Below are 26,388 nucleotides of genomic sequence, written 5' to 3' on the forward strand. Positions count from 1 at the left end.
GCTACCACATGAATGAAGCTTGAAAATACACTAAGCCAATGGACCATATACCACGTGATCCTATTTACATGAAATGCCTGGAATAGGCAAATCCATAAAGAAAGAAAGTAGACTTCTTGGTTGCCTAGGATTGGAGAAGAGGGCGATAGAGACCTTGGGGGGTGATGACTCAGGGGGTTGAGGGTTTTTTGGGGGGTAATGAGGATGTTTTAAAATTGATTCTGGGGGCACTTGGGTGGCTCAGTCGCTTGAGTGTCCAACTCTTGGTTTTAGCTCAGGTCATGATCTCAGGGTCGTGGGATTGAGCCCCACTTAGAGCTCTGAGCTCAGCGTGGAGCCTGCTTAAGTTTCTCTCTCTCCCTCCTCCTCTGTCCCTCCCCCCACTCGTGCATGCTTTCTCTCTCAAATAAATAAATAAAATCTTTTAAAAAGTAAAATTGATTATGGTGATAGATGCACAACTCAGTGAAAAGACTAAAAGCCAGTGAAATGTACATTTCAAATGGGTGAATTGAATAGTATGTTGATTATGTCTCAATAAAGTTAGTTTAAAAACCAATATAAATCACTGTCCTACTGTAAGGAGCTCCCTAGCTGGTAGCCTCTTCCCAAATAGCTGCAGGCTGGGGCAGTGAAGCAGGCCGTGGCTCCATAAGTTTCCAGTGGGGAGGGACGGAAGGAAAGAGTGGTGCAGGAGCGCTGGGGAGGACGGCAGGTGGACATGGGAAGGTGGGAGACTGTGTGGGGCCCTACAGAGAGAAGGAAGGGCCCAGGACACAGGGATTGCAATTTCCTGGCCAGGCCCCCATCTTTGCTTACTGTGGGCCCCAGGGAAGATCACAAAATTGTTCTGTTCTCTAACTTTCTTCATGGGGAAAGCAGACCCCTCTTCTCATCACAGAAAGTACCCGGGAGTCCTTGAGTTCTGGGGCCAAGTCCAGTTGCATTAGCTGCCGTCCAGGTCCCTGGAGGCAGGTCTGGTGCAGGCTCTGCTTCTCATTAGCAGTGGGTTTTAGATGAGCCCCAGGGGTCCCCTAGTCCTCAGCTATCAAGCGAGGACAATAATTAACCTGACCTGCCTCCCTCCGAGGGTTGGTTATGAGGATCCAGACTTACCACTGGTGGGAAAGAACTCCCAGAGCACATTACTGTGAATTCCAGGAAAAATTTCAGGGTAGATATGATGACATAGATCCCCCAGCTACAGGAGCCATCAGCTGGTCATGCTCTCTCATTAGCATTTGCAAATTGGTCGGGGTCAGGGTTGAGGGCAGCTGGTGACCACAGAACAGAGCTAAGACAGAAGGCCTACAGAGGACCACTAGGGAAATGGGAAATGGGAAAAATTCATCCCCAAGAAGGTCAGTCCCACATTTCACAGCTGCTTAATTGAGCTCGACGCCAGGAGGACACGTGGTTCTGCAGATGGTCATCATTCTGCATAGAAGATAGTGCAATGCAATCTTCATGACCATACCCGAGGGTCCCCCACACTCTGGAAACCTGCTGTCCAGGTCATCTGGGGACACAGGAAAGGCCAGCACGGTCCAGAGAGGTTTATATGCAAGAGAGCAGGCAGCAGGCAGAACTAGGAATGGCTCCTCCCTTCCTGCTGCCTCAGACAACAAGGGGATCTTGTCAGGTGTGTGATGGACAGTAAAGGCAAACAGAACATCATGGAAGAGACGAGAAGGAAGCAAGAATGAGCGTCAGGGCAGCTGAGGGACAAAGGCTTGCCTCTTCCCAAAATAGCCGTGCCAGGATGGGCCTCAGGGTGGGTGCTCTGCATGCCTAGATGTGGAGTTGGTGGCGGACACCTAAATGAGTACCTCTGGGGAGGCCAGGCCCTCCTCTCCAGTCTTTGCAGGGGGAAGGGTGGAAGGGTAGGGGTGACAGGTGCTCAATGCTGGGATCTATTCTGAAGGGCCATCACCAATGTCTATTCTGATTGGTTGGTCCCCAAGCTTACCAATCATTAAATATTTAGAATATCAACCCCAGTGTATAACCTCGGTACTAGCATCGGTCTTTGGTTAAATTGCAAAAGTGCCAAACACTTAAGCGGTCTGGTCTCCTTTTGGATTAAACACCCTCCTCCAAGCACAGTGCTTCCTCATCAATCCATCTGACAACTGATTCCAAAAAAGGTTTACTGACTTGTTCGCACTCTTTCTTCACTCCTTCAATTTGTATCTTAGTTGAGAAACTAAAGCATGGTCAACTGCCCCAATAGCATTTATCATTAGTGCTAGAATTTCCAGTGTCTGAGAACACAGAAACCCTCTCCAATCATGATTAATAATCACAGTGAAGAAGAGCTAATATTTACCGAGTGCTTCCCGGATGCCTGACCTAGTGCCATGCACTGCACACACGGCTCTGGGAAGCAGGATGAGGGGACGGGGCCAGCCCGCGGCAGGTTAAGTAAGTCGCTCTGGGTCACCTGGTACCAATCAGGAGGATCACCCTGCTTCCTAGGGGCATGGCGCACCCAGAAAAGCCTGTCCCATGGTCGGCACGGGGGCAGCAGCCGAAGCAGGGCTGCCATCTGGGAGAGGAGGTAAGACACATGCGACATGTCGGGGTCAGTGTGCGCACACTCCTGGGCCAGATGCTGGCGGGCTTCGCCTTCTCTCTCACGGACAGGGTCATCTGGGCTTACCACTCTTTTGTAATAAACATGTCCTTGGTAAACGGACTCTTGCAACAAACTTCCCCAACCTCCTACCTGAAAAGGTTACTGTGATAAAACCATGCACATTCCTGCTGCACATTTTTGGGAACTACAGAAAAATAAATAGGGGGGTGGCGGAAGTCCCCTTTTTCTTTATCATGTCTAACCCTTATTAAGATTTTGCAGTTTTTAACTTCTAGCCAATTATTGTGTCATTCTATTCTCTGTGTTTCCAATTGTTATGATCACCATCTATACAAATCTGTATCTTGCTTTTTAAACTTAATCATTATGACATCAACATTGTCTATGCTATTGTAAACTCTTCAAAAACACCAATGAAAATAGTTGTATCCCATGCTGTGTAATGGATAAGCCAGTTTACTTAACCACGCCCTATCCTCCAATAAGATTTTAAGTTTAGACGTTCACATATGAGGTTCTCTCTAAGTTAAAGAGGTGGTGTTTGCCAACATCTGCGTTCTATGTATCTAGGAATTAAAGTGTCGCAGCCGGTCATGCAGTTTGAATTTGGCTTTTTTACTTAAGGATGAGTTTAAAATTGTATTGAGGTGGAAGGAGAGGATTCTGTAGACAATGTCCCTGAATCCCAACAAGGCACTTAGCGAAATCTCTTAGGACATCTTTGCGGACAGCGAAGGAACACAGATCAGATAACTCTACAATTATGTAAACTCACAACTGGTGGGACGACTAAATCCAAAGAATGTTAGCTTAGGGTCAGTGTCACCCTGGAGAGAAGCGTCTAGAGGCCATGAGTCAAAACGTCTCACCTAATCCCTTTACACATTTTAAAATCAGTGATACAGGTGAAGTCCTAGAGGACAGGTTTATCAATTATGACGTTGTGAGGGATAAAATTGTGTGATAGAACAACAATCCAAGAAGGTCTCATCAGGTTGGAATATTTGTCTGAAGCCAACAAGACAAAAATCAACTGTATAAACGTAAAATAGAGAATCCCGGGCTTAACTGAAATTAGCTGGCAATAAGCTCAGTACGAGACAATAGTTGACATGACTGCCGAAAAAAACCACGGGCAGCAGGTACAGTAAATCACTTATGGAGCAGAGATGTCACACTCTCACTGACTCTGCTGGTTAAATCACACAGTATCTGTTCTGGAAGATACATTTTAAGAAAGTGTATGACAAGTAGGAGGAGGTCAATGAAAAGACAGTCAGGGTAGGGTGAGCTCTGACAGCATCATCATCTCAACAGCCAACAAGGCAGTAGCTCAGAGGCTGCAGCGTGGCCTCTGAAGACATCGCTAGGCTCTGGCACCCGACTCTGCCACTTACTAGCTGGTGGCCTTGGACAAGTTACTCTCTGTGCCTCAGTGCCTTCATCTGTAAAATGAGGACAACAGCAGCACCTACCATCATCACCATCATCATCATCATCATTATTATTATTATTAGGCTGTTAGAAGGACTAACTAGGTTAACACCTGTCAAGCACTCAGAACAGTACCTGGGTATGACTGTATGAAAACAAAGGGCTTCTAGGCTGCAGAGATTTAGAGGGGTATGATGGATGACTTGAAATATTTGAAAGTTGCCCTGAGGAAGAGAAATCATGCTTTATTCTGAGAAGCTCTTGAGGACCGTACTCAAGTCAGTGGAAAGGTAGAGGCTTAGCCTCTTCATTAGTCAATAAGCATGTAATGTGCACGGATTCTCGGTCAGATACTGTGCTAGGCACTAGAATACAGAGGTGAATGAAATACATACTCTTTCCTAACGGTCCTAAAGGTCCCAGTGTCTACTGGGGAAGAGGCATGTGAACAGATAATCACCATAGTATGGGAATAACTGCTTTGGGCAACTGGGAGGAAGGTGTGATTAACTCTCCCGTGGGGAGCTGGGCAAAACTTTGCAGAGGTGGGGCTTTTGAGCTGAGTCTTCAGGGATAGTAGGAGTTCATGTGGGAGAAGAGGGAACAGCGTGTGGGATCAGAGCTGTCACCGAGTATGGGATTATCCAGTGAATGGTGACAAGTCGGTGATGTTATGGCACATGGTGGGTGGGCTGGCAGAAGCTAGAGATGGGGCTCAAAGAAGTGTAATACATGTGGAAGGTCACCATGGAAGTCAGGATAATCCTAGCAGTAGGCTCTCCCCCTGCACAGCCTCCTATTTCTATACTACTGTCTTTTCAACAGCAACCACAGCAAAAGCTGATTAAAGAAACTACACTTCAGGTGAAAACTGAAAAGGATTTGATTAATTTTCCAATCATTCTTCTTCCGTGTAAACACAGGAATATCTACCTATAGAGTAAGACAGTATCATGTGCCTGAGACATTTACACCCCGGGAGTACCCAAGTGGAGGGACTGGAGCAGCTGGGATCCTCCTACCGGGACTGAAGATACTGTGTGAAAGGGAGTTCCCCTACCTGCACATTCACTCAGGTATAAAGGGAAGGAGGAGCAGTGCACTATTCCACACTCAGCCCCCAGGCTCTCCACTTGATTCCACCGAATAACGTTCATTAAGCGCCTAAGGTTGTAGAGGTAAGTAAGTCACCAACACTTCCTTCGAGGTGCTTACAATCTAGCACATAGGAGGATCCGCCACACAGAGCATTACATCATTAAATGCATGATGGAGTTGCTGCACTGGATTTGCCCTCCCATCTTACGCAAGGATAAACCTGGACAAACAGAGAGAGCAGATGTTTTCAGGCACTGGACAACAGGCTGAGAGAAGGAAAGGAAACACATAAGGTGAATTTCATATTCGCCCTGGCACTCTGCCTGGGTAGATTTCCCAACCACAGCACAGGGAGGTGGGGCAGAGCAGACCATGGTCGTCCTACTGATCCGGGGAAGTAGAATTTGGAATTTGGGGCTGCTGAAGCATCTAGAGCAAGCAGGGCAAGATACTAGAGAGGAAGGTTCTTCAATAGGGTGGGGGTCCAGAAGTTTGTTGTGGGGGTGGGGCTCGCACAGATCGCTGGGTGAGTGCTGTGTTGCACATACACGGGGTGAGACTGTGGCGTGGGCTGGTAGAGAGCAGCTACTTTGCAACTGAGAGCAGAGCGAGAATATTAGAGGTTGCAGAGACACTGGATCCACAGGAGCTCCAGTATAGCCAGAGGGGAAGCACCAGGTACTTCGGTGAGATAATAGAAAGGGCAGGCCCTGGGAGTAGGACCATGTTCTAGAGTAAGGGTTACTCTAGTCCTGTGCTATCAAAGTCTAAAGCCAAGCCTTAACAAAATTAAGGAGAACGATCAGTAACTTAACAGACTGCCAGAACAAAAACCAAAATTGGGTTTTGAACTCATTAAAGGAAGACAATATAATTCTGGCTCCCTTTCAGAGTATCAATTGCAATGTCCACAAATAAGCAAAAATTACCGGAAATGTGGAGAAGAAAGAAAATGTGACCCAAATTCAGAAGAAAAAAAGGGGTCAAAATAAAACAATCCAGAGATGTCCCCAGATTTGGAATTGGCAAAGACTTTAAAGCAGCTATTTTAAATATTTCATGGATTTTTAATGGACGAAGATGGGGAATCTCAGCACATAAAGAGAAACTATTAAAAAGGACCCAAATGGAAATTTTGGAATGGAAAAATATATTATCTAAAATGGAAAACTCACCAAACAAGCTTAATGATGAATTAGAGATGGCGGAAGAAAGGATCAGTGAAGATGAAGACAGACCCACAGAATTTATCCATTCTTAAAAAAAAGACAGAAAAAGGATTGTACAATCTTTTGGAGTAATACCAAGCTGAGTAACGTACATGGAATCAGAACCCAGAAAGAAAAGAGAGAAAAAGTGGAACAGAAAAAAAACAAAAACCAAAAAACAACAACTGTTGAAATGTCCCAAATAAACCTACAGATCTCAGCTCAACGAATCCCAAATAAAATAAGCATCAAGAAAACCACATCTGGTCACATCCCAGAAAATGTCTTGATAGCAGAGGAAAAAAACCCCACATTACCTACAAGGGAAATGATGTGAATGAAGACCTTCTCTTCAGAAATAACAGGGACAGGAAATAAGGCAAAAGTGTTTTTAAGTAATGAACGACAAAAATACCACAGATTAGGAATTTCATATCTAGAGAAAACAAACTTTAAACATGAGAGCAAAATAAAGACACTTTCTAGATAAAGAAAGAACTTGTCAGCAGCAAGCCTGCACTACATGAAACTCTAGCCCCGCTCCAGCATCGCTGGCAGGACGCTACTTCCAGTGGGTGAGCACCAGGTGAGTAAGGAGGCTGGTGTTGAAAATAAGGAGGAAGCTCCTGATCCCTTTACACTTTCATCAACAGCTCACACACACACCCCCTTTCCCATGGAGAGGCAGCCCGACAGGCACATGAGAAACGGTGAGCTCTGATATGACGAGGAAGGCAGCAAGCTTGGCTGGGACGCACTTGGGCAGCGAGGCCAACAGTGGAATAAGGAAACGCTGTAAACTGGTTGGGAAATAGGCATTGCTCCAAGTCCCTGATTCCCTCACTCATCACCTTGGCCTCATTCCCAGATACTCCTAGATCTTGCTATGATCTGGCAATAAAGGGTCAATTCCTGGCAAGCAGGGCACCTCCAGGACCCTGCCTTAGGCCTCTGGCTGGCTTCCTTTCTGATTGGCGGTATGTGGGCCATGCCAGTTGTTAAGGATTCTTCATACCGCCCCTGGAGCTAAGTGGGGTTGCTTCCCAGGAAGGGAGGCCCAGATGTGATGTTCTGGGAGGGTGCAGGAGAGGACCCCAGGAGGCCAGGGACAGAGTGAAGACCCTGCTCCTCGGGGTAGGCCTGCAGTGGGAAGGGGGAGGGAGGCTGAAAGCCAACGAAATTAGCTTTCCAAGTGGGCCTGAGTATTCGGGACACTTGACTCTCTGGTACAACCTCTGTTCTAATCCCCTAGGTCATGTTTTTCCCTTTAAAAAGGGATATTTCATAGCCTTTTAAATAAATCTTTTCAGCTCCACTGATTTGGAATAACACGCTTAGCAGCTTAAGAACTTCTAGCTGGGCCTTCAGCAAGTTGTCCTTCCACGAGCCCATTTTCTCATGAAACGCTGGCCTCCGGGTCTGGCTGGGCCTCTCCCAGTGCCAGCACCGTGCACCCCGGTCCTACTCTGGGACCCTGGGCAAACCCTTCCTCACTCCCTCCACCTAGAGACTTGCACCTCATTCCCTGCATCTGCAAAATGGAGATCATTCAAACACAAGCCCACAGAACACCAAACAGCCACTCTTTTGATCAGTGGCAAAGACCCTACTTCAGGTGCAGAAATGAACATTCCTCCTCTGAGGTTCCATTTCAAGGGAATCTGGGCTTTAGGGGGCTTTCTGTGTCTGCCCAGGCAGAGAGGGGGAGGTTACCTTGGCCCAGACAGACAAGAAGCCATCAGAGGAAGGCAGTGGCCAGGAGAGGAGGAGGTGAGGTTGATGAACAAGATGAAACCAGCATAAACACTGCTGACTGAAGCTCCGTGCAGAGCCTTTGGAAGCTGTCGGGGTGTGTTCAACATCGTGCACCTTTCTGTCCCCTCTGCGACCTTGAACCACAAGCCTTAACGAACTCCGGTAATACGCCGAGCCCTCACTCAACACTCAGTCCCACTGAACTGTGAAGCCAGTGTCTGTCGTTAAATTAAGCGGAGCCAGGCAGTTTACACCAGAATGAAAAGTACCTGTTTTCTAAAATTGTGTTCCTATCACCTGACTATTGTGAAAATCACACCTAAACAGAACCACTGCTCCTTTTGGTGTCGATTCCTGGTTTGTGCAGCCTTCTACCAAAACTGAGTGATGGTGAACAGGCCAGGCAGCTCCCCGTGGGCTGTGATGGAGACCCTAGAAAGTCGTCCTGCCAAAAACAACCTTCCCCATTCCCTGTCATGACATCCCCGCCAATAATGACCCCAGCTGGTTAAAGCAGCTGCTTCAAACACCACCCTGCTGTCTGGGGGTTCTTAGCCTTCTTCATCGTGCTGAAGTTGGAGAACCACGGCCGCAAGCACCAGCAAACCGTCCACAGACAAGCTGTTCCGTGTCTTCAGATCAGTGGTTCCTGAACGTTAACCGGCATCAGACTGACCTGGAGGCCTGTTAAGACCCAGCGTGCTAGGCCCCACCCACCCCGAGTTTCTGATTCGGTAGTTCTGTGATGGAACCAGAGACTCTGCATGTCGAATAAGCCCCCGCGGTGAAGTCGATGCTCTGGCCCGGCACCCGCTTTGAGAACCAATCACTGCACTATCAGTTGCTAGGGCATCGTCATGAGACATGTAGCTCAAACGTGAACGCGTTCTGATGCGGAATGCGGTATGAAGACAGAGGGCTCTGAAACAGAAAGGGGTCAAGGGCCCAAAGACAGGCCAGCCTAATAAACTTAGACTTTCTCAAGTGACCCACCAAAACACAAGAGCCCTTGGCTGTCCAAATTCTGCTGGGCCTCTGACTCTTGCTTTCTTTCCTGCGTGTTTTCCACCTGCTGCCCCCCAGAGGAAAGGCGAGTCTGCTGGCAGTGCCCTGGCAGCCCCGGCGAGGATAAGAGGCTCCTCCCTTCAGCCACGGGCGGCCCCTCCAGGAGCAGAGCGTGTTCACACAGCTAAGCTGGCTGTCAGCGTGCCGCAAGCTCTCGGGGACTCCTGACACCATTTAGAATTTACACAGGACTCAGCGAGGTCTTAAACAACCTTTTTTTTTCCCCTCTTTGGAGATCCTCTACTTCCTAATAGGATAAATTCGAAGGAAAACATGCTCTGACCCTTTAGCAGCCTCTTCTTGACACAAACAACAAGGAACTCCTTGGCGGGCTGGCCGAGGAGGTGGCAAAAAGGGATTCATCACAGGAGCAGAGTCCGGGAAGCCACCCTTCGGGTGGGGCCTCATGACTCACCCTCTGGCCCTGTCGGGAGTTGGTTCCGTTCTTCAGTGGAGGGGAAACCGATACCTGAATGTCTGCGCGGTATCATCATGGCATCTACTGGGCAAGTAGTTCTGTTAGTGATTTCGCCCTTCGTACGTCTGAAAGCACTTGACAACTTCCATGTGACTCTAACCAGAATCCTGTGAAGTCAGCAGAATGGGAACAACGACCCTGTTTGACAGAAGCCAACTGAGAAGAGAGGCTCAGAAAAACCAGTGGGTGTGGAGTTGGACCGTGTGTGTTGGCCCCTCATGGTGAGACCTTGAGTGGGTCTCCTCCCCTTCCTAGGCCCTGGTTTTGTCATCTGTGAAATGAAGGGGACAGACAAGGTGATGGTGAGGTCTTCTGACAGATCTCCTACTCAGGAATGAGCTGTGCAAAGGGCCCAACTGGCCTGACGTCATGCAATCAGTGAGGTGAGGAACAGTGACTCAGAGAGACAAGTGCCCCCCATGCTGTTGAGAAAGCCATTAGAGCACCCCCACTGCCACCCACTGCCATCTCCGTGACCGTGTGGCTCACTGGGAACTCTAGTTGCCCTCTGGACCTGGCAAAGACCAAGACCCCTAAGGGAGGGATGGTGGGGGACACCTAGAATGCTCTCTGTGTCTTCGATTCCCAGTGATGCCAGCTGCTCACTGGAGAAGAGAAGGCCATTTCCTTTGGCACCTCCTTCACCAGACGAACTCAGCGGACGCTACCCTATGACTGGCCCCGCGCTAGATGAGGGGATGTGGAAGTGGAGGAGACACACTGTCCACCCAGGAGGAAGTCACAGTGAGGAGAGTGAGACGCGGGTGGGTGGGGCTCAGCCAAGGGGCCAAGCCCCGCCGCCAGTCATGTCACAAAGTCTGTCCCCGGCACTGAGCTCAATCAGCCTGAAAAAAAGGAGTGCTCTTTTATAACCCACACGTAGGTGCTGGCTATGGTCCAGGTGAGCACAATCTTCTTCAAGGTGAGCGCAGGATCCATAAAACTTTAGGAGGGGTCAGGTTTAGAGCAGCTCCTATGTATACATCATCCTCCATGCACAGAGGGGACAGCAGATGCACCCATCTGGCCCCAACCAATCCACCGGCTGGAAGAATTATGTGCTCTCTTCCTGAGAGTCAAACCCTCTAACCACATGTCATCAATGAACCCAACTAGCTTCCTACTTGTAATGTGCTGGTAAATGACTATTCTCCCATCTGTTCAACACAGTCAACAAGATCAGCTGGGCCATGTCTCAGGCACAGTGATCAGACTCCCTGGGGAAGATGAGAAGAACACGACATGCCCTCAAGAACCAAGGGGCTCTCAGCCTAGGGGAGCACAGAAGATGCAGACACGAATACCCATAAGACAGCAGGGAATGGTATATGCTAGAAGATCCAGGTTATGGGGTGGGGAAGAGCCAACAGGGGAGTTCAGAGGAAGGAAAGACTAATTCCAACTGGGGACCAGCAAGCCTTCCAGAAGGAGATGGCACCTGGAAAGACCATGCAATAGGACGCGAGAACGCCCCAGTTCTACAGCCCCTCATGCCATAGTCGGCCAAATCATCTGAAGACAGCTGGTTCTCTCCATCTTAAAATGGACCATTTGCCCTAAGTGCCTCACAGCTCTATGAGGATTAAATGAAAGCTGATTTAAATGCACATTGGGTAAATAAAAGCCCCAAATATTCGTCATCACTCAGAGAAAAATAAGGAGGTACATGAGGGAGGTCGACATACATGAGGGAGAAGGGGTGTGGGGGACACGTGCCAAATGCAGGGCTCGTGCGAACACCTACTGGGCTAGCAACTGGCTCCAATGATTTTTTTTAACTTCCCGCTGCTCATTTTATTGAAGAGACTCTAAGAAGAGTAAGTCAGGGCACCTAAATTCTCCTGCATCAGGAACATGAAAGTCCCAACTAGAGCAGCGTCTTCCCATCCCTGAGGAAAAGGAGAACAGCCACTTAGAGTTGGTGGCCAGTGAACCAGGGCCGGGGCCCGGGGTGCTCAGCAGACACTCATGACATAAATGGATGGGCTCCTTACTACTTTCCGATGGGGTTTTACATTCATGCAACATTTTGATCCGTAACCACAAGCCAGTGGGGCAGACGGCATCTACCATCAACCCTGTCAAAGATGGGGAAGCCAAGGCTCCCAGAGGTTAAGTGACTGTCCATGTCCCCAGCTAGCGCTGTCAGAAGGGAGCCTGGACCCCTGCCTCCTCCCTTCCTCACACCATGCACCTTCGAAGAATTGTTATGACAGCCAATCTTCAACCCAACAAATCACCTTTCCTGACTTTAAAGAAGGTCTACTGCGTGCTGTTCAGAGCACTTTCCTTGGAATAGGTCACTTAATCAGACCCTTTCATCAAGGGAGGTCCCATTTTTACTCCCAAATATACCGGTTTATTCCAATTCAGAAAGTGGTTTTGTGCATCCCAGAAATAAGTGTCATGGATTCTCTGGTCCTTTTACCAAATAAGAATTGATTGGGGTTAAAACCTTCAGTTCGATTGTTTGAAGTCATTGCTTCTTAGAATAAAGTGAAAGTACAAATAGCAAAGGGTATCTGGAAGACGGAGAGGTACATTACTTTTTTTTTTTTTTTTTTTTTTTTACCATGGATACTCTTGCCTACAAAGTCAACTGTCAGTCTTGGCAGATGGCCTAGCCGCAGGAGGGGGGACAGGGGGCAAGGTCTTGGTTAAGGAGCACCAAGGGGCTAGAGCCAGCTGGGCTGACCTGGGGTCTGAAATCTGGGCTGGAGCCAAAGTTCCAGCCAGTGAGTGTGGGACAGGGAGCCCTGCTTCCCCCACCCCTGGATGTCATCTCACTGCAGCTGCACCAAACAGGTCAGTGCCTTTCTATGAGTCTGTGACCTTCTGGCTGAGGACAAATAAGGTGGCAAGGGAGAGCAGAGGAACAGGGACTCAGAGAAGAAGCTGAAGCATGTTCAAGGTCAGAGCTACCCTCCCCTTTCATGACCCACCTCGGCCACTTTGGCTGACCTACTTCCTAGGGAATGTTTTCATTCTAATAAAAATTCATGGTTCAAAGGTTTTTGGCAGAAGGCTGGAAATCACACCCACTCCACAGCTCTGTTGAGGGATGCCTGGTGACATGTGCTCAGAGGCTCCCCTAAAGTGGCAGGAACCAGGGGTGGGGGGGGAACAGAACTTCAAAGGATTCCGAGTTCCGGAAGGGAGCTGTGGATTCGTTAAGAAGAGGTCTAGGGCCTTGAGCACGACTGTCAGGATCTCCATCAGTGTGGCTGGGTCAGCTCTGATCTCTGCAGCTGGTAGAGCATTTAGCTCTGACACGTGGGGTCTCAGGACTGTGCACACATCTGTAGCGTTAGTACGACACCGAGAGGCCAGAGCATCATAGGACCTGGGTGAGCTGAGCCATTAGCTAGACAGTCTACACTGAGGATTAGTTTATCAGATTCACTGTTTGCGCCCTCTGTCCACGGACACAGAGTGGGAAGAGGGGGCAAGCTGAACCACAGCATAGGCTGGTGTGCTGGGGAGCCTCACCGGGAGGCCTGAGCAGACAGGAGGGAGAGGTGGCATTAGGTGGATGGCAGAGGTAAGACGATGCTGGAGGCAACTTCACCACCCACACTATTAAAGCCATAGAGTTTAGAGCTGGAAGGAATCTTCGAGATCACCTACTCCAACCCCATCTTGTGCAGCTAGGACTTCTTGGTCGTGGCCATGGGATGGAGCCAAGCCTAAGAACCAGACCACCGCTCCCACCCCCTGCCTGCCCAACAACTGCTTTTCAGGCCAGTGATCTTTCTAGCACCCTCCAGCTTCCCCCAGGTACGGACCCCAGTGCCCTGACTCCAGTGGAGCTAAGAATACCCTCTTGAATGACCACGAGCATTCCTGAGGGTTCTGTGGACCACCCGTATCAGCCATTCCAGCCAGACATACCTTGTGTGAATAATGCTGGTCCACGATCCTCGCCAACCCGAAATCCCCGATCTTGAGCACGAGGTCCTCTGTGCTGATGAAGATGTTGGCAGGCTTCAGGTCCCTGTGCAGCACATTGGCGGAGTGGATGTACTTGAGCCCTCGGAGCAGCTGGTACATGAAGAGCTTTGCGTGCTCCTCGGTGAGCGTGCCCTGCTCCAGCAGGCGCGCCAGGTCGGTCTCCATGTACTCCTGGACGATGTAGGCCACGCTGAACTTGAGCAGCTCGCCCTGCAGGTCAGTGCCCTGGGGTCCCAGCACCTCGTACACCTTCACGATGTTGTCATGGTCCAGACGCCGGATGATCTTGATCTCGCGGAGCGCGTGCTTCATGCTGCGGGCGTCGCTCAGGGCGATCTTCTTCACGGCCACCTTCCGGCAGGCCCTGCTGTCCACGGCCGACAGCACCAGCCCATTGACGCCAAAGCCCAGGGGCTGGAAGTCAACAAAGCGCCCACCAAGGTCATACCCATAGACGCTGGCGATGCAGTCACCCTTCTCAGCCATCGTCGGCTCAGTGGTCAGGGTCCGCCCGGGTGACGGAGGGGCAGTCAACGTTGGCCAAGTCCCGGGTGGCGGCTTCCCCAGCACACTTCATTCTGTCGAGCCCCGGAGCTGAGGGCTCCTTTTTCTCGTGGTGATGTCACTGCCACCAGCTCTCTGGAGGCAGGAGTGGCATATGTCCATGCTTGCTGAGCTGTGGAAGGCGAAGGCTCAGACTGCTTTCTTAACCTGCGTCGGGAGGGCTGTCCACCAACTCCTCTGTACCCTGAACTCTCCTCGAAGCTTAGAATGGCTCATGCTTTTTTCAAAGGCAGCATCTTGGAGAGAAGAACCAGTCTCATTACCTACATGAATGTAAAGTTTTCTACCATAACAGACCTCAAGATGAAAGATGCAGAAACTCTCCTCTTTAAATCTTTTGTTAAAAGATGTTCCTTCCGGGTGAAATGCAGAGCTGCTGCTGAGCTGTGCTTCTTGACTTCTGATGGTCAAGAGCTCGGTTTTGTCACAGCTTCCAGCAGCTTGGTAGCTATTCTGTGTCCTGAGCAGGAAGAAGGGATCCCAGCAGTGGATTCTGGAGGCTTCAGGGGCTTCTTTCTACTTCTGCTGGCTCCCCTTAGATTGTGCAACCCGAGCCAGGCTGATGAGCATTGGTGAAGAAAGCCGGAGAAACCCAACCACCTTTCCTGAGCTCCAAACCAAGTTACACCTGAGGTCCCAAAGCTGAGGGGCACTCAGCTGCCACGCCAGGATGCTCCAGAGGCTTCAGATGGGGCAGCATCCTCCGTCACCCCCTCCTCCACGCCACCCTGCACAGGACTGTGTGCTGCTGGACTCAGAGAGGCTGCAGGAATGCGGCATCTTTCAGACCATGTCTCCTTTCCTGTCAAAGAAATAACGTTGGGTAAATTTCCACACTCCAGCTTCCAACACCTTCCCACTTGCGTGTCCTCTGTTAAGCAGCCCAAGTGTTATTTGATCTGTCCAGCCAGCTGAAACACTGCTTGCTCAGGGGATTCCAGGCTCTGCACTGCCCAGCCGCCCCTCCTGCTGTGTGCAGCGCTCCCCTGGAAGAGAGAGAAGATGGCTTGATTTGATAAGATCATCAAATGGTGTGCCTTTTATGTAAATGCCTGCTCCCCAAAGGTTCACACACCCAAATTGTGGGTGGGAATGATCCACTCTGACTTTTGAGAAAGTAACTTGTGATGCTCTCTGAACACATACATCAGTACTAGCTGGGACGATTGAGAGTAAAACGTAACTAGTTGCAAACGGTAAGTAAAGGATCGATAATTTGTGTTTCTACTTGGACCCCTTTGCTTCCCTCTTTCGCAAATGTCTTTGGATATTTTGAGAGAATTTGCCATGTGCTGATATTTATTTACATGTGTATCTCTTGCTTTTCACGGAGGAGGCATAAGCACACATACCAAATAAGGAAATTTTATTGCCACCCTATAAAAGGGACTCTCTGCCCAGCAAAGCAGGGCACAGACTTCTTAGCAAGACACCAGGACTGGCATGATAAACTGTATTCTCTTTGGCGGTGGGGACATAGCTCTTCAAAGCAATGGCTCAAATCCTATCCTGACTGCCCCCTGGTGGTTGCTGACTCAAATTACAGGCCTAGGACATAAGCGGGGAGAAAAAAACCTGCAGAACAATGTAAAATCAGACCTCTGGAGCAAAGGCAACGTCATAGCTTTTATGGGAGTGGCAGGTTTTCTAAGTTTATTAAGTCCACGGACACTCAGAGAACAAACACTGCACCCTGCACAAAGGAGTGAATCTAGCAGGGCTATTTTTTAGTTCTCATGATCCTGTCGGGCCCTCTGTAGGGATGCTTTCATATATGAACTTTTGCACAACTCTGCAAATGACAAATGAGGTGAAACCACAGTCAACTCAATGTCTGAAATTAAAGGGGCAACTTAGGGGACCTAGATGATCTGAAATAGTAAATAATCAGATCCCCTCAAAAGACTTATGAAAGAGATTTGCCAAGGGTCTAGAATATAGTAAATGTTCAGCAGATGTTGGCTTCCGATGCCTTTGTTAAAAATTCCCTTGCACTTGAATAAGACATACCTACTATTCTAATGTTTTGTCAAGATCTTCAGCAATTCTACTCTGCATGTTTTTATTGGTCCCAGGAGCAAAATAACCTTGGTCTTACAGAATTTCAGACTGGGAATCAATCACGGCAAACAAGTTCAGTGCTCCTTACTGGGGATGGTGCTCCCTTCCTCGGCTAATTTGACTAGGAGTCACTACCAGCCTTTAAGAGGCAGAGCCCAATTGGCTAACCATCCTGCCAAGCAGTTCCATCAAGGAATAACTGACACCCACCCCCAAATGCCAGCATTTCTGCTGAGAGGGACTGATTCTGGTTCAAGTCCTCGCTTTGCAGATGAGGGCACTGAGGTTCAGAGGACACCAGCTCAGTGATTCTAGCATAGACAGGGTCAATAAACATTTGATGAATTGAGAAATGAATACCATTCACTCTGAGGATTCCTCGCCAATTAGAGACAGTGCCAGGACCACCCTCTGTGCCACCCTCAGTGGCCCATGCTAGTGATGTCCACCTGGATACCTAATTCAAGGGAACCCAAGAGCCACCCCAGTGCCCATTCCAACCTCCTCTGACTCTCGCTGTGCATCAGGTAACAGAAACCAGACTGGAGCTTCTTTCGCTCTCTATCCATATGCCTGGTCCAGTTCCCAAGGGCACAGCAAACAGGCAATTATATATTTTGCTTTATGAGAAGAGAGGCTTAAGCCTTCTTCCCTTGCCAGCTCCCACTGGGTTATAAACAGACAGGACTGAGCACCTAAGCAGGGAGGAGATGACATCACCGGCAAATGAGAGCATCATTTGCTCCAAATCAGCTGCAATGCAGATAATCTGTGAATAATTAAGAGGTGCTTTATTTATTCGTAAAACTCTTTCCTCTTCCTCTCACGTGGGGGAGGGACCAGCACCCCTGTGCGCGCGTGTGCACGTGTACGTGTGCGTGCGTACGCGTACTCGTGCAAGCGTGCCCGTGGTCTTCCCAACGCGCTATCGGCTCCAGCGGTCAGATACCATGTCACTTTGGGAAGACTTGATTCCAGCCACTTGGCCTTCCTCGTGGGCCTCTACGTACACTCTTTCAATTCCTGCCTTCCTTCTTTGCTTGCACCTTCCCGGTTCCTGAAATGTCCTCCTGCCTCCTCCCCACTGGTTGAAATCCCGCCCATCACTCAGAATCCAGATGGCATCTCACTTCCATTCCAGAGTTCCCGTTCCCGGAGTGTCCCCGGTGACATTCTCGCTGCTCTAAACGCCTGCAGTGTTCGTGTGTATGCCGTCTTTGACATTCACCATATACGAATCTGGGCTGTTATTTAACATCTTATACATGTCCATCTCCTGGCTAGACTTCAAGCTCCTCAGGTCCCAGCACAAAGCAGCACCTAGACAACGACCGTGGCTCGGAAGTGCCTGAGGAACATTCGTTATGTCGACAAAGTGGTCATGCCCACATTTCCTGCACGGTCAGCCTCCCCTCCCTATGTCTGATGTCTCAACACAACTTGTTCAAGAGGGCTCTTCTCACGATGAGCCCCAACCGCCCAGACACACCTCAACCCTCTCGGTAGCACTTTCTGCTCCAACACTGCCTCTCCTAGAATCCCTGCACTAAGCACGCAGCCCTCGACTGACCGTTTCTCTGTTCCCGTGTCAGTTTACTGTTACTCATCCCTTCTCAGCCCTCTTTACTTTCTCAGTTTCTAGAATTCCTCTATAATTTCCATGGTAAACCGTTTGCCTTTCTCCACAGGTGGACCGATTACAAAACACCTAGTAACTAAGATGTTTTGGATTAGTGGTTCATTGTCTGCCTGACACACCAGGGAGTGTGGGCCCATGGGCCCTGGAGAGGGGCAGACCCAGCATCTGGAGATGTGCCCACCAGTTCAGAGGAGTGATTCTGGCAACTTCTCAGAGCAAAGCACAGCCTTTCTCTGTTCGAAGTTGGTGGCTCGGAGCTGCTCTGATTCAGGTGTGATTTCAAACCAGGGAGTTGGCATTCACCTTGAAGGAAGGAAAGGTCATGGGTTCAGCTGTGCTCGAATGACAATGAGCAAGAAGAACACATGTAACTCCTGCAAGGGTAGCCCGGGCTCCGGTGATTCACGGTGAATGTTGTAATAAAACGCAGGAGTAGAAATATCTACCCCCAGGACTCCTAGCAATGGAGCTTCATCTCCCCACTGATTTCTCATGGACTCTTCTGCAATACTTTATTTGAGGCCAATTAATCATCATCTCACACATCCTGCCTTTTAACATGCAGAGGCAAACCAGAGACGAGATGGCGTGTGCCTTGCTGGGTTTCCTGGGGATCTGGTTTACAAAGAGCCTTTGGAAACTCTAAATTTAGACTCAACTCTGCCTGTTCAGATCCTCCCAAGCCTCATGCTGTCAACTTTCGGCAGGAACAATGGCCCCGATGAGATGCTGATATTTCACAGAGCTTTCTTTTCTCTCCTGAGCACCCAAAAACTTGCAGGAAATCCTTTACGGGTAAGGCTGATGTTTACAGTTGAACAGGCCGCACACTGCAAAATTCTAGGTGGCACCATTCACACTATAGTCAAGTCTGTCTGACTCTAAGGTTCGTGACCCTAATCACTATAGTCCATGTGAATAAAGTCCTCTAGACCAGAGATCAGCAAATTTTTTCTGAAAAGGGCCAGAGGGTAAATATCTAAGGCTTTGCGGGGCATACCATCTCTGTTGCAACTACTCCAATCCCGCCTTGTAGCACAAAAGCAGCCAGAGATAATACCCAAACGAAGGGCACGGCTGCATTTTTTTTTTTAATTTATTTACAAACATAGGTGGGAGACTGAATTTGGTGAGGGGGCTGCAGTCCGTCGGCCCCTGTTCTAGACTGTGCAGGAACATTCTCTGGCTTGTTCCTGAGGTGACACTGAAGTGTGCCGTAACTCAGACCTTTCTGGCTCCCCCTGCACGGTCTCCTCCCTCCTGGACTCAGTCCTTCTGTTGCCCCTCGTGGTGGCCCTACCCCAGGCCTGCCTGCCCTCCCTGGGAGCTACCCTGGGCTGAGTTCAGCTCATTTGCAGTTTTCCTGGCCTCAGGGTCCAAAGGCTACCTTCTGTCTCTGTGATTCTTTGGTACTGTTGACATGCCTCACTCCTCCACACGCCTTCTAACAGAGGTTTTCTGGGGAAGCGGAGAAGGGGACACGATGAAAACAGGGTAGCCGCCCTGGCTGAGGGGTCACCATGGGCCAGGAGCTGTGCCTGAGGATTTCGGTTTGTGTCACACTCCCATGAAGCTCCCAGAGGGAAGTGACTTGCCCAAAGTCACCCCACTAGCAGGTGACGTCTCCAGAGGCTACACATCTCAGCACTGTTAACACATGATCTGAGCCCAAGTGGGTGACCGCCGAGGCCCCGTGTGACTTCCCAGACCCAAGGAGGAGCAAATCTGGGGACAGGTACACCTGCGGTACCTCTCAAAGGAAAGCAAGAGGCCACCTTGTCAGCCTGTGTTCAGTCCCGGCGTAGAGACCGCGGTTCAGAGCCCACTTTATGGAAATAGAAACTGAGAAACAGAACATTAACATGAGATTAAGAGTTGAGAAAAAAACAGAAAGCTGCAAGTTTAAACAACCATCACGCTGCCTTCCAACCAGTCCTTGACCTCTTCTCTAACGTAAGCCTCAGGTAAGCAAGAGAGCCCGGGGCCGCAGACACCGGCCATCCCAGACGTGATCGGAGCTGAGCATTCTCCCAGCTACCTGACACAAGGTCCTGGAGCCGACACGGGCCACCTGCCCAGGAACCACTGCCACTCCCTCCGGATGAACAGCAGCCAGGTCTGGGTCAGCCATTAGGCTGCTGAGCCCGACCACGGATAACCCACAATGTTTCTAAACTAGGGTCCCTCAGCCCCAACGTGACCGACATCGTGAGCCAGGTCATTCTCGGCTGTGGGGCTGACGTACGCACTACAGGACATTCAGTAGCACCCCTAGACTCGACCCACCAGATGTCAGAGCACCCCCGAGTTGTGACAACCCAAATGTCTTCACACATTGAAACGACCACTGTGGGGGAGGCACGCAGTCACTCCTGACTGAGAACCATGGGGCTAAAGCAGCCATTTCAGGCATCGGAGCAGAAGGGTTGTTCTATGGGGCTGTGTGGTGCGCTGTGGCCAAAAGTTTAGCAACCCTGCTCCCTACTCACGAAATGCCAATAGCATTCCTGGTTCCTGAGACAGCCTCACACATTTCCAAAACCCCATAAGGCAAGGGGATATCCCACACCCATCCCTGTTGAGGGCCTTGAGTCCAAGTCGTGGTCACCCAGTCCCCCTTTGGCAGCGGTTGGCCTAGGGGTGGTTGTACGATCCAGTTTTGGACAGTAAGACTTAAAGGAAATCGGGCTGCGGGGGAGGGCGCTCAGGAAAAGTCTTCCTTCCCAAGAAGAAACACCACTCCGTCTTTGGACGCAGTTGTGGGAGAACGTGATGTTGGTGATATCCCAGCCTCTTTGAAACCACACAGGGACAAGCCTGGGGACAAAGGCCAGCAGAGGAGAGCTGGCAGATAAGGGGCAGGGCACGACGGACTTGCTGACATTGCCCAGTGGCCAAACCTGGAAATGCCCACCTCCAGCGTTCCTGCCAAGTGAGGTCGCTAAGCTCTCTTGTTGTCTGAGACATCTTTACCATCTTCTTTTCCTTTTACCGGAAGGGGAGATTATCTGATGGTAACTTGCCAGGTACGTGGTTGGTTGGGGTGGGAGATAAAGAGGTGCAGAACACAGGGCTCCTGACCTCAGGGAGTCTGTAGTCCTACTGAGGAAGGGGAACCAGAGCAATAACAATTACAGACACAATGAAGAGACTCGGGGGCTAACTTCATGATTCCCACAGCAAGTGCGGGAGTTAGGACGTCGCCGACAGAGGACAGGTCAGTCAGAGAAGGCTCTCGGAGGGTGTGCAAGACAGCTTCTAAGTTGGCTACCAATGACCCCCACCCTCCTGGCTTCAGGTCCTGAGTAATCCCCTCCTCTTAAGAGTGAGCTGGACTTCCTGAGATGTCCATTCTCAGATGAAGTTATAAAGAGACTATGGCTTCCATCTTGAGTGATCAAAGAGAAGCCAGTGGCCGTGTCATGAGGCAGCTCTAGGGGGACCTCACGTGAGTTGTTGTTGTTTTTTTTAAGATTTTATTTATTTGAGAGAAAGATGGAGAGAACCAGTGGGAGGAGGGGCAGAGGGAGAAGCAGACTCCCTACAGAGCAGGGAGCCTCATGTGGGACTCGCTCCCAGGACCCTGGGATCATGACCTGAGCCGAAGGAAGACGCTTAACCGACTGAGCCACCGAGGCGCCCTCCACGTGAGTTCTTGCAAAGGGATGTTCTGAGGCCCACTGGCCACCACAGGAGCAAGCTTGGAAGCAGACCTTCCCTGAGGTGAGCCATGAGAAGACGACAGCCCTGGCGACAGCCTGATGAATTCTCAGAAGAGATCTTATGTCACAGACACCCGGCTAAACTGTGCCCAGCGTCCTGACCACAGAAACTGTGTGACAAGGAGCTAAATTTTAGGGTGTTGTTATACGGCAACAAATCACCGATGCCTCAGGAGAAACCTGGAGATCTGCAGTTCTTAACGTTTCCAAGATGGAGAAGACACAGTCTTGGCCTTTGACTTTGAGAATTCTTGGGCCAGGGGTCCTGGGCCTTACCTGGCTTGGATCTCGTCATATTCCAGAGCCCAAGACAGCCTTGGGGAGGGGGGTAACTTCACCTCTCTTTTTTCATGGATATAGCCTCAGGGTCTTGTCCTGTGTCCGACAGACCATAGGGACTCAAGAAATAAATACCAGTTGACACAGGAATGCCTACACACTTGCAGGAAGATTTGTTATGACAAAATATAACCTGAATGGAAAGAGAAATTAAAAATGGGTCCCTGAAGCCCAGTTCAGAACTCTTTTTAATCCCTCCAAGGAGAGTGGGGGGTAAAGGTGGGGTTCAAGCAGGATGCCCCATGGCCCCAAAAGAGCACAATGGCTAGAAGGCATTTCCTTGCCGAGGAAGGAAGGGCCGGTCCTGAGGCAGTCCGCACTGTGTCATCTCTGATTTTGAGCACAGATGGGTCTCACCCTCGGTGGCAGCAGCAGCAATGCTCCTAGGAGTTAGGAGAAACAACTCTTCCTGGACTTCCAGGTTTTGAAGTGAAGTCCCACTCCCTCCACCCAGGCAGTGAGGCAGCTGGAGGAGTTCATGCAAAGTGAGCTGCCCGTGCCCTGGAGGCCTCTCCTCTCTGTGGAAGCCCGGGTGCACGGGCAGACAGCCGCTGCAAACGCCGCGGCCCGTGATGCCGACTCAGGCTGCATTTCCTACCCCGTGCCTCTCCCGCTCCCAGCACCACCGCCCGCCGAGGGCCTGAGACGTGCCTTTGCACACCAGCTGGCAGGACAGCCTCCCAGCCAAGCCAAATGCATCACTAGAAATATGTGTCAGGCAGGGGAGCAGGCCCCGGTGAGAATCCTCCCCTGGGATGTGCAAAGGTCTGAATGTTCCTGCGAGGCGGTGATGCCACCCACCCTGGCTTGCTTCCCTTATACGGTTTCCTCAAGAACACACGGGTGTGGATGCTGAGTAAAAAACAGGAGGGGGAACCTGTTCTGTCTTCATATCTCTGAGAGGGAGCAAGAGGAGAGCTACCGAGGGCTGGAAGAGAAAAGTTAGCAAAGGGAACATCAGACCTTGGGGTTGTCACCTCCTCCCCCAGATGCCAAGTGCAGGAGCATAGAGTTGTCTTTGCTCTGCCTTTTCTCTTGAAAATTATTACATAACCAGCCAGGGAGAACAAAGACTTTGCAGGCCTCCCAACGAAACCGACAGAGCATGGAGAGAAATTCTGGCAGCCTCACCGGAGCGCCATGCCCACGTCCGCGCAAAGCTGGGGAGGGGAGCAATGTGGGTCCCCACGTGCGAAGTGTGGGTGCTGGTCACCACGGGGGTGGCACTGGCTGCGGAGGCCGGGAGTCTAACTTGAGGACGGATCACAAGTGTGTGCATGCCACCGTTTAACCCTTCTGGATTTACACGACTCCTACACTTGACCTTCGTGGATTCAAAGGAAAACTTCTTAGTTGTTTCTTTCTTTCTTTTTTTTTTTTTTTTTTTAAGGAAAGAAACCTGGGACAGCTGAAGACTTCTTTCAAAATCTAAATCAGGGCAGTTATGACTTCAGTGCCTAAATAAGGTGAGGCCCCACTTGGGGCTTGCTTTGTTCGGACTGTTCTGAAGGGCAGACATCCCAGCCAGGGGCTAAGCTTCTCTAAAGCGGTGTCTGCATCTCTAATTTCTTCCACATTTGCTTCAGCACCCGCCGCACGGTGCCCACAGGCCACTGTGCCTTCTCTGAATTTGGAGATTACTCTCCGTGAGGCAAGATTTAATAAGCCATCCTGGGAAAGCACAAAGCTGCTGGTCCTTGAGGAACTCCCTGTTCAGACCTCACCTTACCTACCCAGCTCTTGGGTCCATACACGGGACTACTTACTCCCTCCTTGCAGGGCAGGGCGGGCCCACGACAGGATGCTGAAAGATCCCTGGTTTGTAGCTAAAGGATCCAGCATGAAGTTATGCTGCTTTTAGATTCAGCATGAAGTTATGCTGCTTTTAGATCAGAAATGGCAAATACGTATCCTATGTATTACTATCAACCCATTTTGCACCTATGACAGATGCTGGCAGTCAGTGATCCCCTCTTTCCCGACGAGCCAGGGAAACCGGCATCCGCGAGAGCCTCTGCCAGTTGCCTGGAGCTGGCTCTCGGAGCAGACACTATGTACATTCACAGCATGCACGGCTCTCTCTGACCTCGTGCTGCCATTGCTTGGCCTTGGTCCCTCTCTTTCCCTGGCTAATTCTGACTCATCCTCTGGGTCTACGTTCAAGTGCCTCTTCATCCAGGAAGGCTTCCCCGATGCTCCTTTCACTCCCCAGACTAGCTTATCAGGCTGTGTCCCCTTGATCCCTCCTCCCGTCACTTTTCTTCCATTCTATTTCTGCTTTACTTGTCTTCCATGTTTGACTGGAAGCTTCGTGAGGGCAGGGACTCCATCCTCTTCATCACTACAGCCCAGTACCTAACTCCTAACCTACTCAATTACAAATCATAACATCTGGGCAGCATAAAGTCCCACCCTCCAGACCATCGTTTACAAAAGTAAATTTGTAATGCTCACTCCTCCCTCCCCATGAGAGATGCCAACCAGACATGAGAATTTCACAAGTCTTGTCTGATTCAAATCCTGCATTCAGTCCCTTTAAATCTGACAGCTCTTTACTTCTTTCCAAGGCTTGCTTCTCACCCAGGCCCCTGGCCCACTACCCAGCAAATGTACACACATGGCCACCGCCTACTGTTCTCATAGAGGCTAATCATTTACCGGGCTTGTGCTCGGAGGTACAAAGAAATCATTTGTAGAGCAGAAAAAAGTTTCCTCTCCCGGCGACTGCATCTCCCTGTTCACAAGTGGCAGAAGCAGAAGTATTTTGACAGCTCAGGTGACCACACGGGGCTGTCACAGCTGAGGAGGAAAGCCATGGGACCTGAGTTCTAGTCCTGCAGCTGCCTGTGCGCGATCCAGGAGGAGTTTCAAGTCTGTGAAGTGGGAACAACCCACGTGCGAAGAAATATTAGCCCACCAACTATTGCACACGTGTTTTAAGTCTTGGTATTTTGGCTTTTTTGACAGAGGCAGGGAGCGGGAACTTTAGGCTGAATTATTCCTATCTTCTCTTACGACCCAGCACACACGGCGACATCCAGCCCAGAATGGAGCATCTAGCAATGAATCTACAATGAATCACAGAAATGGACTGAATATATCCATTCCCCCCTGCGCCCCCCATCAATCCAGATGTTGAAATCCTAATCCCCAATGTGATGGTAGTAGGAGGTGGGGCCTTCAGGAGGTGATCACGTCATAAGGATGGAGCCCTTATGAATGGTATTAGCGCCCTTATGAAAGAGACCCCAGAGAGCTCTCTTGTCCCTTCCACCATGGGAGGACACAGTGAGAAGTCAGCGGTCCTTATCAGGACCCGACCACGCTGGCACCCTGATCTTGGACTTCCAGCCTCCAGAACCCTGGGAAATAAATTTCTGTTATTTACAAGCCACCCAGTCTATGGTAGAATAGCCCGAACAGACTAAGACACTCACCAAGTGCCTCGCCAAGTTCATTATGGCAACGCCATTTGCTCTAACTTACTGCACTCTGTTGCCATGTGTCCAATGCCCTCTCTTCTGCTCTCCTTGTGATTACCTCCTTCCCTGAAAGTTGATTAGAGCCTCAGAGTCAGGACCACATGCCACAGAGACCCCATTGTAGCAACAGGACCTACTGGAGAAGAAACATGTGCTGTTGGGTGCTTGCTTTAGGAGGGACACCAGGGAGTGTCACTGGTCTCTGAGGAACGCTGAATCCCCTGCAAGCCTGTAAGGGATTCCACACACAGATAAGCCTCACGTCTTGACGGTCAGGATCCCATGGGAGGCCATCAAACCCCACTGGGCATGGAAAGGGGAGGTCAGGTAGTGATCAGCCTTCAGATTATCAGCTCCCTGGAGAAGACGACAGAGGGCCCCAGCGCCTGGAGGGGAGAGCAGGATGGACGGAAAAGAAAGCAACAGAGACCGCAGAAGAGGGGGAAGCACGGAGGTGGGCGGTGGACCCATGAACCTGCCCCTCCCCCATCCGGGGCTCTTAAACAAGGCAAAGGACAGGAGCCTTGATGGCGACACCAGGCTTCCCACCAGCTGGCATATGCACGCTTGGCTGCTTTTCATTTCATCTGGATAAAGGCAGCCATCCTCACCGTGGCGTGTGGATCCGTGCCCGGTCAGTCCTACTGATTACAGTAGGAACCAACGCTCCCTTCCCTGCCAGATAAGAAGACTGAGACCCAGAAAAGGGAAAGGACTCTTCCAAGATCATCAGGATGACCTCGTGAAGGACTGCCCAGCCTCCCTCCATCGAACCGACCTAGCCGGCAAAGAGCTGTGCACGACAAGGAATGGCCAACTGGGAAATAGCAGCTCTCCCTCCTCAAATGAAGTAATTACTGTGTATCAGGGAAATAAAAGTCACATATGGACCATGTGGCAGCCGCTACCAGCTCTCCAAACTGGAATCCTCTCCCTTCACTGACAGCAGAGCTGGGAGCCAGGCTGCCCAGAGGAAGGAAGAAGGAGGGGCAG

The 26,388-nt window shown here is 50.3% G+C and overlaps 1 protein-coding gene across 1 annotated transcript in view; it reads right to left on the reverse strand.

Annotated features, from left to right (window-relative positions):
• MAPK4 (mitogen-activated protein kinase 4) overlaps positions 1–15,039 on the reverse strand; it is a 51,302-nt gene extending 36,263 nt beyond the window's left edge. Inside the window, exon 1 of the mRNA XM_057313280.1 lies at positions 13,529–15,039. Within this exon, the coding sequence (XP_057169263.1) occupies positions 13,529–14,074 (546 nt within the window). The 5' untranslated portion in view covers positions 14,075–15,039. The remainder of the gene's footprint in view (positions 1–13,528) is intronic.
• Between the last annotated feature and the right edge of the window lie 11,349 nt (positions 15,040–26,388).

Source organism: Ursus arctos, unplaced genomic scaffold, assembly GCF_023065955.2.
Source record: "Ursus arctos isolate Adak ecotype North America unplaced genomic scaffold, UrsArc2.0 scaffold_17, whole genome shotgun sequence".
Taxonomy (NCBI): Eukaryota; Metazoa; Chordata; class Mammalia; order Carnivora; family Ursidae; genus Ursus; species Ursus arctos.